Raw genomic sequence first — 12,895 nt, forward strand, 5'->3', positions numbered from 1 at the left:
CCGCCTCCGCCGCGACCCCACTGCCAGCACGGCTGCCGGGCCACGGCGCTCCGGAGCGGCTTCGAGGTGGCTGCGGAGCATCTCCTCCTTCGGGCGACCGCAGGCCCCGTGGGCTCTCTGCGGCCGGGGTGGCGCGGGGAGCTGGGGCCTCTCCTGAGGCGCCTCTGCCCACATCCCCGAAGCTGCTGAGATACCTCCCTCTGGAAACCAAAGCCGGTGAGGTCATCTCCAAACCCTAAAGAAAAAGCGCTCGGTGTCTCCAAGTGCCCGCGTGCTTCCGGCGGCGGCTCCCGCGGAGCTGCCGGCTGCGCAGGTGCTGGGCCGGCGCGCGGGCCCACCTCGCTGCGGGCCGGCGCGGGGGCCTCGTTCAACCACCCGCCGGCGTCCCGAGGAGCAGAAGCGGAGCATCTGCCGGGAGGCCCCAGCCGGAGCCGTGAATCACAGACATCAAAGGGAAGGCAGCAGCGGCATGACCGAAACCCGCAAACATTTCGGAGTGGACAGCGTCTAGGCAGATGTTCATCAGCAGCTTTTCTCAATTAAAAACAACAGCAGAATTCACCAGAAAACGCCGGGAAGAAAGCAACTCTTGGCTGGCGGAGGGGCCGCAGCCCCCGAGCGGCCGAGCTGACGGCGCTGCGCCTTCGCGGGCAGCTGAGAGCAGCCCGTCGCCAGCGCCCGGCGTTTTAGTGCCCGTCGCTCTGTGCCCCCGCGGCCCTCGCTGCTGGCATCGCCTGCTCCTGTGAAAATCCCCGGCTTCTTTAAAAACAGCAAAAAAAAGCAAAGTTGCAAGGCTTTCCGGGAGTAGAGAAAAGCTCACAAACGTGACCCGAACCTGGTCCAAACCTCCAGAGCCAATAAGATTCCTGCTGGGAAACCCCCCGTCGTGGTGTCCAAGCCCATCGGCTGCCTTGCCGGGGTGCTGGCGCCCCAGGTTTGCCGGCTGAGCCCGGCGGGAGCAGCCCTGGTCCCGCAGCGTTCCCGCAGGCACCGCCAGCTCGGGGCAGCGCGAGGCGCGGGAGCAGGAACCTCGCGGTGCCGGCGGCCGCGTGCAGGACAACGTCTCGGCGCTTCCACGTGGCTGCTGGACTTTCCCCTGCGGACGGCGAGAGGAGCAAGACACGCCGGCGGCCGTAACGAGGACGGCCCTTCCGCAGGGAAGCGGGACCTGGCCATTTCCATCCCCTTTGGGTCGCTGCTGCGGGCGAAGCGAGGGGAGACATGGATGAGGTACGGGGAGGGGAGGCGGGCGAGACACTGGGACACCCAGCGCTTTGCTCCGGGCTGTGGGTGCCGCCGCTGGTTTTCTGCTTGGATGGAGCCCACTGGTTGCAGCGTGGTTCGTAACCTTCAGTCTGCAGCGAGCGCTTGCCAAAGTCCTTTCCCCACGCTGCTCCCAACCGAGCGCACTCCCCCGTCGTGTCCCCCCGGCTCACGGCAGTGATCGTCGGACACGACACCCCAGGGCCGGGCCGGGCCGGGCCGGGGCGCCTCTTGCACCCGTCGGCGCTGCCGGGCTCTCGCGGAGGCGCTCAGCCCCCGTGCCGGGGGTGTTGGAGACACGTGCGCTCCCCCCAGCACGCTTCGCGGGAGCCCGGATCCTCCCGCCGGCCGCCTTATCGCAGCGCGGCGCGGGAGCGAAGCCGCACGAGCCGCCACTTCTCGCGGCGGCAGATAAGAGCCCGGCGGAGGGACAAGGCGGCCGGCTGCAGCGCGGGGCTCGGCGGCGGCCGGGAGAAGCGGGCGCCTTCGGGAGCGCCGTAAATCCCCGCTGGGAAGCGATCGCGCCCTGCGGGAGCCGCGGCAGCAGCCGGCGCTTCCAGCCAGGACCGGTTCACGACACTCGTTTTAAAGAGACGTTTCATGTCTTGTTCATAGATTAGATTTTAACCTGACAACCTTTTAACATTGTATTAAATTAGAAATTAACTTCGTATGACTGCTCACGGGATAATTGACCTACTGATAGGCTGCGAGCTCGGGAATATTTAAGATACCTCTCAGGCGATGAAGCTCCCAAGAAGATTCAAAGCCTTCTCCTTGATCCAGACCAGGGCCTGGCTATTAATCAGTATTCATCGCCCGGTGGCAGCAGCGGCTCCTGCGCGTGCCGGTGCCGGTGCCGGAGCCGGAGGAGGGCTCCCAGGAGGAAGCGCCCGTCGCCCCGTGTGGAGGGGAGGGAGGCGGAGGGGAAGGGACGGGACACACGGAGCCGGGAAGGTCGGGCTCCTCGCCTGCTCCCCCTCTCCGCCGCGGTGAGCGGCGCCTGCCCGGAGGGACCGGCTGCGGCCGATGCCCCCGCGGCGCTTTCCCGGAGCGGCCAGTCCCCCGCCGACGGGATGCGGGGCCGGGCAGCAGCCGACAGCGCCGATCGCCCGGCCAGGGCTGTCACCGAGCCCCCGCGCCGCGAGCTGTTCAGGGCCTTGCCGCTGAAGCAGCTGACGCCCAGGTGCGGCGAGGGGCCGGGTGGCCACCGAAGGGACAAGTGCCAGCGAACGCGCGCAGCCCCGAGCAGGCGTGCGGCAGCATCCCGGCTCCTGCAGGCCCTGGCGCCCGCCGCACCCCCTGCGCAGCCGTATGGCCAGCGGCAGGAAAGAGCGACGTCGCGCCGACCCCGCGGGGTTAGAGCCGAGGCGCGAGGGCTCCCGCGTGCGACCCCGCCTCCGCTCTTCACGTGCAAGGTGGTGCTGGGCGCAGCGCGAAATTAATTCCAGTTTTACCGGCTTGCAGAATAAGGAAGACACTAACCTGCCCCCCGGGACGATGGCTCGCGCTTTCGTAATTGCCGCCCCTTCAAAACGGAGACCCCGGTGCTGTAAGACGGTCAGAGGGACTGTCACGTCCCCGAGGTCTGAGGAGCTTTGTCTTCACCGAGTGACAGAAACAACCAAAATCCCAGACCTGGACTCCCCAGAGTTTACGAAACCTCGCACCCCTGCGGGTGTCTCGGTCTGTCCTGGGCCTCGCTGCCCGGATGGTGCCTGCGGCGCAGCACGGGGCTGGGAGAAGCTGCGGTCACAGCCGCGGTCACAGCCGTGGTCACAGCCCAGCTCTGGAGCTAGTGACGTGTCTCCACGTTAAAATGTGCCCTTTGCTTTCGCTAGGGAAAAGTCATTTTCTGGTGTAATTGAAACCTGCTCTGCAAACGTGCACAAGGCAAGAGCATTAAGCAGGAACAAAACCCAGTAATATCAGCCAAAGGAGATTTTTATCCTATTAGGCTAGATGAGCAATCTTCAATATTAGCCTCAGTTTACACTTACTTGTATTCAATCAAAGTTAAGGAACAGCGTTAGATTAAATGGACCCTGTGTTGCTTTATAAAAGGCTCAGAACATGTTTACAAACAGCTTTGCATAAAGCCAGGCCGTCAGCAAAGATCCGCCAGCGCGCACACGTATGCACCCGTACGCACCCATACACACACGTATGCACCCGTATGCACACATATGCACCCGTACGCACCCGTACGCACACGTATGCACCCGTACGCACACATATGCACCCGTATGCACCCATATGCATCCATATGCACACGCAGGCAGTGGCTACTTTTCGCTCCCCTTCGGCGGCGAGGCCGTGCGGGGACTTTGCAGACCAATGCCTGATTTACAGCAGCTCTGCCAGCTCCCGGCTTGGCCTGCACCTTGGGGAATTATCCGGCGGGATGCTGTGCACAGCCCAAACGAGCCCTCCTGTCTCCGGAGGTGTCAAACCAACCTTGATCTTTAGCTGTCTCATTTGCCCCAGCCGTCAAACGTGCTAGGCATGTGCCATTTTGCGCAGTTAATAGCTTTTTCTGGCAAAGCGATGCAGACATCCCCTCCTCCCCGGTCCTGGCAACGCTGCTGGAATGCAACACCTTGATTTCCTAATTCCTTATGCTTATGGACGGCGCTTAAGGCACTTCTGCCAGCTGAGGAAGGTAAAAAACCAGGCTAACGCTGGGGCAGCCAAATGGTTGTACCAGACCGAAATCGGTGCAAGAGTGGCATGAAAATCCCAGCCCGTGTGCGCCGCAGCTTCCCGCGGAGGGTAGGTGACAAACGCAGCTGAAGCCTCTCGGCTCCTGCTACTTTTGTCCTCACCAGCTACAGTCGCACAGATTAAGAGCAGCAATATCGGAGAGGGGTTTCGTGCAGTTAACGGGATGGAGGCTCGGCTGCTGCAGACACATGCTTGTCCTGGTGCCTTTTTCATCTGTGAAACAGGGCAAGCGGTGGGTTCAATTATTTTTTTCCTAGCACATAAACCACTAATCATTTATTGCATTAAAAAAAAACCCCAACCCCTTATCTCCACAACTTTCATTCCTATTTTTATCCAAGTTAAACTTGAAAAAAAAGGTTCATTTTCTTTTTTTGCAATCACAAAGAGACGATCTCAGCCCCGTCGACTCGCTAATTGTAAGCATTCAAACGGTTAGGTTTAAAGTTACACTTAGCAGCTGTGAAACATTAGGGTGAAGTGATTACAACCTACTGGAGGATACCGAACATTTTTACAATATCTCAGGAGCATAAGGGAAAGACAACAGGAAATGGCGCAAACTTTCCTACCCTGCACAGTAACAAGCCAAAGCGAAGGAGGGAGAAAAGAAACGCAGAGAAGTGGCGCTCGCACGGCCGGGATCCTCGGGAAGTTCCCACTCAAGCCCCAAGGGAAGCAGCGTCCGGCCCCGCTGCCCCCCGCGTCCGGCGAGGGCAGAGCGGAGGGCAGCGGCACGCGGTGGCCCCGCAGCTGCGCGCGGCAGCAGATCCCGCTCCGGCCCGTCCGAGAGGCCGCCAAAGCGGTCGAGGGAGCGAAGCCCGGAGCGTCGCGCGTTCGGCAGCCTCCGGGCTCTGCAGAGGCTCGCGAACGCCAGATCCGCCGCTTGCGGTCAGGCCCTAGATTCGCTCTGAGATTTGATTTCGTCTGAACTTCAAACTGTCACATTTGGAGAACCTTTGACTCTCCACCGCTTTTCCAACAGCAGAACATTCCCCCTCCTATGATTTAAGCACGCTACATGCGTGTGTTTATTACAGAAACCAGTGCAGAATAAGAAAGCAATATTTCATGTTAATTCATGAAATCTGAACTCAGCTTTTAATAGAAGAGCTCCACTTTATACAGAGAGTGATATACAGTCCGCCCGGCTTTAAATGAGACGTTTTGCCTTTTGAACTCAGCAGGAGGCCACTGCTCACTACTACTACTGGAAACAGTTTAAAAACCTGCGAGTCCAGCGTGTCTTTCGGGCTCTTTTCGAGGCAGTGTTTTATATCATGGCACAGCGCTCTTGCTGCGCTGCCGGTGACCGTCTGCCAGCCGCGCCGCCGGAGAACTCGGCATTTCACAAACTCACCTGGACTGTTTCCACAGCAATGCGAGACGGTCGTCCGGAATGAGGGAAGACGTTAAGACTCTTTCTGATTTTGCTTGAAGTTCGGTTTGGATCAAGTCCAAAGATTGAAGTCCTGCTGCCATTAAATTCAGGGGCAAAACGCCCTTAGACCGCAGTTTTACCGCAAAAGCACACGGCAGAGCTCGTTGCTGCTGGGTGCTGGAAAGGGGGGGACACGGGCAGAGCTTAGGGACCAGCGAGCGCTGCAGACATGTGTGGCCAAGGTGGGTCTGCTCAGGGCAGCAAAGACCCTAGCGGCACTGAGACCTGGGCTCCGGTGGCTCCGTGCAATGCGGGTGTTTCTCTCCCCAGGTCAATACAACACTTGAAGATCCACGTGGATAAGCTGCAAGGAGGCCTCTAGCAGTGGGCAATGAGCAGTAATATTCTTCCTTGGTGCCCCAAAAGAATATCGCTGCTGGGGGTGAAGCGGAGGAAAGGTGACGTTGCATGCAAGCACTCGGCTCCCTGTCCAAAGTGAACTTTCTAGGGCCTGCCCTTTGCAAGGAACGCACGCACGGGGCATCGATGGGACCACGCGTGCGCTCGGAGCGAGGCACGCTCCTTGGGAGCTCGTTGAGTCGGAGCCTATCGCGTTACTGTTGCAATACTCAGCTTTCCCTGGCTCACTGAAGAGCTGGAGCTTGGTGGTTATTCTGCTGGGTCATCTGTGAAAGTATCAAATTAAAGCTAATTTAGCCACCTCACTGCAGTGCACTTTGCTTTTTTTTTTTTTTTAGTTTGGGGCTCTCTTAACAGTTTGGCTACGGGGCTATCAACAGCAGGGAATTTAGGACATTCTTTTCAATGAACCAGACAGAAAATATTTTGGTACAGCCCCAGTTTGTAGGGTTTTTTTCCCCCCCTTTAAACAAAACATCCTGATTCAAAGGAGCTTCTTGCAGACTGGGAATTTCCACATGGCCGTATTGCAGCACTTATAAAAAGTGATTTAAAGCCTGCCAACAACAAATACATTTCCAATGACACCACTCTGCATTATGCGCTATCCTACTTTGTGCGTTCATAAAGAACCAGCAGCTGAGCTGTTCGAGGCTACAGTAATATGAAGAACAGCAGTCGCTTTCCTTTAAAAGAACTTTGTCCCTTATGGCTGCTCTTTGGAAAGACTGAAAGGAAACGAGAATCACGGTGACAACACAATCCCTTCTGTATGTGTTAATCTGGATTTTGTTTGAACTTTTGGAGCTGACCTTGGCTTGAACTGCGTTAAAAATCCTCACTGGCGTGGACTGACTTGACCCGGTGGTTCCATTTGTTCGCAATGCCAGCCCTACCCTGACTCGCTTAGCTCAATCCATTATTTTACAGACATAAAAGAAACGTAGCATTACAGCGGAGCCTCTTAGCACAGATATAGCCAGTGGGCCTGAGCTGCAAGTTCTTACTTACAGGCAAACTCTCCTCCGATTTCATCCCAGGGAGTTTTTTTGCTTGAGAAAGGACTGACTGAAAACCAAGCAAGAAACTGAAATTATTGCTGCAGACTCTCAGGTTTTAATAGTGGTTTCCAACCCTGAAGAAAGAAAGAAAAAAAAAAGCTTCTGAGATCTGAGCAATGGCATTACAGTTAAAGAAAATCAAGCCCAAGACTGAATTTGATATTTGGTGCTTGGGGATGGAGTAGGAAGAGGGTGGTCAATTTTGCATCAGTCAGTGTGGCTACAGGAGTGCAAAAAGATTTGTGGGTTTAGATAGTTTCCTCTCATTTCCATGACTCAAACAGCTTCTATTAAACAGAAGTAGTGGGAAGGAAATGTCATAAGTTGATAGCCTCATCTCAGTTTCTGCTTCTCAACACAAGTTGGCTGAGATAGAGAAATTTCTGTGGTTGCTATGTGTGAGGCCATCAGTATTTTATCAAGAGAGTTGTGCAGCACACGTATTTACTGTGCACAGCCAGTACGTTACATGGGTTCAGCACGTTACAGGGGTTCTGCAAGGCTTTTACGTGTGATCCTGTAATGCAATGGATGTAGGTGGGCGCCTCTGCTGTGAGAGGGTGCCTGGCTCTCCGCTCACGTAAATCAGCTAAGCTCCGTGGGACGAGCAACCAGACTCAACCAATACAAGCAGCGCGTGTCCCTTGGCTGTGCCAACTCACGGCAGGCAAAAATCTGACCCACTGTTTCACAAGGAGGCACCAGCACATAAAATGGAAGTGATTCAAAGGAGCTATCAGGATTCCTTCTGTCCATATTCCATGTTTTCTGGATACTGTGTCTCAGGAACACTGAAGTTACAACTTTATATATACACATACATACATACACATCTATAGTCATGATCCTCTTCGCACTGCTAGGCTTAAAGAGACAAATGAAAGATCCAAGCCTGGCTCATTCTTCCCTGGGTCTAGCAGACAAGCACACCCCACCAACATGAGTTTTATATTCTAAGCAATTACTTTAAAGAAAAAAAAAATCAGCCTGCAAAAAACTCTGGCTGTAATTGTCACACAAGGCCCAGAAGTAAGACACCAAAACACAGACATAGATGCTGATTTTCATAGGTGCTAAGTTGGTGCAAGGAACCTCATTTAATTTTTTTTTTGTTAAAAAATTTTGTCCTTGCACAAGGGTATGAGAAAACAAGGATGCAAAAACAAACTAGACTGGCTGAGTAACATCCACTGATGGCTTTAATTAAAGCCCTCAAATTAGTAAAGATGCACATAGTCTTTGGTACAGGAAGATATATGAAGCACACATCAAGCCTAGTAACACTCCATGAACATTGACATTTAAGCAGTTTCTTGTTTAACTTAGATTTATTCAATGACACATGCATTTCTGGACAGATATCAGCGTTCCAGCGAACAACTTTTATAACCAAATATGAGAAATTGGTGACTGCAGTTAGTCAATTAAGTATATTTCTAAAATACATGACTAGAATAAAACTGGAGCAATAGAGATAATTCTTCCGAAGAACAAAAAGAAACTTTTCCATTTGTAATACTCCTGGCATTGATGAATATCAGCAGGGAAGGAGGGCAGCAGGGAGATGCAACCATGAAGGAATAACCTTATCACCCCCGTCCACAGAAAGTCCTTGAGTTCCCACTCTCTCCAGTTCATTCTTTAATGCTCGGCACTTTTGCAAACGGCTAGAGTTCCTGGCTGGCGCTCGCACCACTAAGTTACGGAGATTCCCTTTATCTTTTAACACGAAAAGCAGATAATGGTTGTGAAACCATGTGCTTAACCAAAAATGGCTTAGAAATATTTCTCCTCTAACATCTCTTCCTGAACACAGCAAAAAAGAAGCCACAGAGCTATCAGGATCGAAGACGGAGTCTCTTCATATTGCACAGGAAAACAAAGTCAAGATTTTGTGAACATGTTTCAGGAAGGTTTACGTGGAAGAGTCGTCAATATTTATCAGGGTAACAAGAACCATCCAGCACGGCAGCTAACTGGTGGGTGAGACGCATATCGAGACTGTTTAGGTGGAGAGACAGTTTGTTACCCTGTCTTGATCTCTCCTTGTATGTCTGACTAATTTAAGGGAATCCTGTGGGGAAAAGGCTGAGAGGCTGGTTTTCGTTAGTCGGGAGGGGTGATCTGTAACCATCAAAATTGCGTGGAATACTTCCGCTGGTGGAACCCGAGCTGTTACTCAGCGTCTCTATGCTTCCCTCTCGCTGAAGCTCTGAAATGAGAGAGAAAACAGGCCCTGGTTAGTGTTTCAGATAAAAGAACCAAGAGCGCCATTAGAAAGCCACTTTATTGACAAATCTGCTTATTGTATCATTGCTCTAATGTTACATTTGCTTGTCATCCATCTTTTCCTGGGTGATTTGACGAATCACTCCAGAGGCATCCCCGCTCCCGTTTCTACCTCTTCGCTGGGCTTGTATTTCAGTCCGAACAGCAACGGGGCTGTATGAAGATGTGAAACACTGCCTGGCAGAGTAATCCTTTCCTGGGGGTTGAGACCATTGATTCGTGACGTGTCGGGACTCAGCAGTTGGGGTGCTCGCGGCTGAACGGAGCGGGGGGCAACATGCACAGTTGCAAACGCGGAAACACCTCTCCCAACAGCTCCGCCGCTGCGGCGGGCGAGCTGCGAAGGGAAAGCGGCAGCAGCACCAGTCACCAGCGAAGCGCAGCAACGGCGCCCGAGCAGCGCACTCCGACGCCTGGCGAAAACCAGGGACTTCCCACAGCCCTCTGTGCTGCATAAATGGACGCAAATAGCTCTGCTTTTCTGAGGCACAGAGAAAATATCACCTTTCCCATGTGCCAGGCCGCTGTGCCGCAAAGCAAAAGAGAAAGCGGACCCAGTCGTGGCCTTGCCTCTCGCAGTCGCATGCACCGAGCCATCACATCATTCCTCCCCTTGCTGACCTCCCGAAGCCTTTACTGCTTCCTAATCTCGAAACACTAGAATTTGTGTGTGCGCCGAATATCCCTGCTGGCCGCGGCCTCTCTGGGAGCCACTTGAACCCGGCAGTTGACTCAGTGGCAGCGCGCAGGCAGCACGGCTGGGCAGCGTCAGCCCGCCGGCACTCAGCGGCGGCATGCAGCGGCGAGATTAGGCAGAGCCGCGCGGACACGCCGCCAGCCCTCTCGCAGACACTCACTGACAGGCTACACGAAATATTCTGGCGAGTCGCGATGTGCAGCCGAAGCGCAGCTCCGGCACCCCGCTCCTGCGCAGGCCCTATTTGGGGGAAGGGGACAAGCAGGTTCGGCGGGGGCGTCGCGCGTGCCCGGCACGGAGCAAGCGCCGCGTGCTTTCTGCTGCCACGAGGACAGCTGAGGAAGCAAGCAACACCCTTCAGGAGCCAGGCGAGCGGTCCTTGTTTCCCTCGCTGCTGAATATCACTGTATCGCTGCCGTTTGCAGGCCTCCCGCTCACACTGGGGTTTTTGCTCCGTATAAACATCATGACAGTCCCTCTGCTGCAGCAGGACTCCAGGATAAGGCCAGAACTATACATGAAGTACAGGGCAAAACACAGAGTCAGTTCTTCACTAAAAAGCATCTCACTCGGGTGTCCTCAGAAAACTGCACAATTCCTGCTAGCTACCTGGGCACGGAAAGGCCAACGGCCACCGAATTTGCACCCCAGCAAAGGAGGGCTCGGAAATGCAAGACGGGATCACGGCAGGGACTTGCAGTGCAGGTAATCTGCGCTGGGTGCATGGAAAACAAATCTGCAGGAAGCCAGTCAACCTCTAAGAAGCAACGACACTGACCTCAGCTGTATTAATCACGATTTCTTGCCGGTATTTCGTTAAGGAATGTCCACGTATAAACCTCTCCATTTTCCTCACATCCTTACTCTCCCATGAGTTCAGGAAGTAAAAACAGTAATTTAAATCAGAAATGAGTGGCGTATCCCACACTAATACTGTGCTTATCCTGTCTGATTTGGTGCTTTTATCTCGCTCGGCGCACAGCTGGCTTTGGTTAAGCGTCTCACGTCAGAGCTCTCACTCGCGGCGCGGCCGTCCCCAGCAAGGCAGGACGCGCTCCGGCCCCAGTCAAACATCATTAAGGCTCCTGAACTCCTGACGAGGTTACTTCTCGCTCGCCCTCCCTCTCTCTCTTTTTAAGCTATAATTGATTTTCGGGCAAATGTTGTGTTTTCAGTAACCGTAACAAAAGAGGAGAGGGAGGAGGAGCGGGAGAGGGGCGCGTGCTTCCCTGCGCGTGCGGGGGGCTCCGAGCCGCTGCTCCCGCCCGCGGGCCGCGCTGCCGGCGCCCGGCCCTTTCCCGGGGACGCTGCCGTCCTGCCTCCCGTCCTGGGGCTTGTCTGGGCTCCTACGTGCTGCCGGGATTTTTTTGTTTGTTTTTTTTTTTCTTTGCAGCTTGCTTTCCCCAGGCTGCTGCGCGGGGCTGTGAGCGATTACGCGAGGCGCTGGGGGCCTCGGTGGCGGCGGCCCGAGTGCGCCGCGCTGCCAGGGGGTGGCACTGCCGACACTGATGCCAGCCGCAGCGACCCGACGGCGAAAGCATCGGCGAGGCAGCGCCGTGGGCCCCGAGCCCAAAAGCGGCGAGGCCGGGGTCCCCTCCTGTCGGGCGAGCGCCGTCCCCATCCCCGTCCCCGGCAGCCGCCGCTCCCGCGAGCTCTCCTCGCTGCTGTCAGGCAAACGCGGCCATTTAATTAGGAATGGGTAGGGACGAAAGAGAGGTTAAAACAGAAGCAGAGGCCCCACGGGAACGGGGCGGCAGCCCGCCACCGGCAGCCCGCGGAGAGCCCGCTCCGTGAAGCCGGGGAGCCGCCCGCGTCCGCGAGCTGCCGCCCCAACTCCGCGCGTGGCCGACGCACACGTTCCTCTCCACCGACGCATCCGAGCGCTCACTCGCAGCTCCGCACGGAGAATACGCTCGTTCTGGAACCAATTACACGGCACGGCAGAAGAGCGATGTATTTTGATACCTAAGAAACCGCTGTAAAACTCCTGCAGGCTGCAGGAGAAAGCAGGGCTGCAGGGAGGAAATGAGGCTCTTGCCCTCCCCGGCCCCGGCTCTTGCTCCGCGCAGCTGGGTCGCTCCGCAGCGGCGAGGCCGCGGCAGACAGGGAATTAGGCATTACACGGCCTCCAGAGACTACCTGCACTGCGAGTGTGACCCCGTCCACATTAGAGGGCTAGAGGACCACGTCCAGCGCTTTCCTGGATTCCCCAGAATCAGTCCATGTCGTCCAGCTACCTCATTTTTAAAAAATCCAACAGTACAAACTGTTACCCTTTCCTTCAGACCTTCCCCACAGACCAAGGGCATTTCAGAGGCAAGTGCACAAAAGCTTCATGCTGGGGGCCGATTTCTGATAGACCCAAGTCCTGGATAGACCTGACACGTGCCCACCTGCCACCGCAGACGACTGGGGCTTTTGGGTGACAAAAGAGGCAAACTCCCAGAAACAGGCAGTACAGGCTATTGCTGGGACAACAGCAGCAGACCCCTTAGAAACAGCTCTACCCTACACAGCTGGAAGGTGAAACAGCTCCCAGGCCTAAAAGGAACGTGTCATACAACCCGTTAGACCACTGATGTCCCACACCAGGGGGATAAACTCAAAAATAAAAAACGCAAGCACAAGAAAGGGTCCGCCCGCGAGAGGCAAGGCAGCTCGGGCGGTTGTGCGGCGGCGGCGGCTGCGTGGGATCACCGGCTCAGCGCTGCTCAAATAGAGCAGGACAAATCCATCCTGCGAGCGATTGCGTTTGCTTCGGTGGAGTTGCGCCAGGAATGGACTTGGCCCCAGCCTGTCTGAGGGTTATTGTATCTGCATTCCCCCATGCATATACTGTCGAGATGTATTAACTTCCTTAAATGTACCAGTAAAACAACCTCTTATGATACACTTTAATGAACTTGTACAGTAGCCAACAAATTGTGCATCATATAAAACCCATTCTGCCTTATAGACTCTCTGGCTATTTTGTAATAACTGCAATTTGCTTCTGCTGAAGCAAGATAACCAGGGTTGAGAAGTCAGGCTTTGCAGAAACCTAAATATTTGATTTTGGGG

General features: G+C 55.0%; 1 protein-coding gene across 5 annotated transcripts in view; it reads right to left on the bottom strand.

Annotated features, from left to right (window-relative positions):
• Window positions 1–8,030: 8,030 nt before the first annotated feature.
• The window catches only part of BCAS3 (BCAS3, microtubule associated cell migration factor), a 385,039-nt gene continuing 380,174 nt past the window's right edge, over window positions 8,031–12,895 (bottom strand). For 3 of the 5 annotated variants that reach the window (XM_026071332.1, XM_026071331.1, XM_026071350.1), the window contains one exon: window positions 8,031–9,061. In XM_026071332.1, the coding sequence (XP_025927117.1) occupies window positions 8,913–9,061 (149 nt within the window). In that variant the 3' untranslated portion in view covers window positions 8,031–8,912. The remainder of the gene's footprint in view (window positions 9,062–12,895) is intronic. The other 2 variants (XM_026071333.1, XM_026071334.1) reach the window with 2 other exon arrangements.

This window comes from Apteryx rowi, unplaced genomic scaffold (assembly GCF_003343035.1).
Source record: "Apteryx rowi isolate R43461 unplaced genomic scaffold, aptRow1 scaffold_324, whole genome shotgun sequence".
In the NCBI taxonomy this organism is placed as follows: domain Eukaryota; kingdom Metazoa; phylum Chordata; class Aves; order Apterygiformes; family Apterygidae; genus Apteryx; species Apteryx rowi.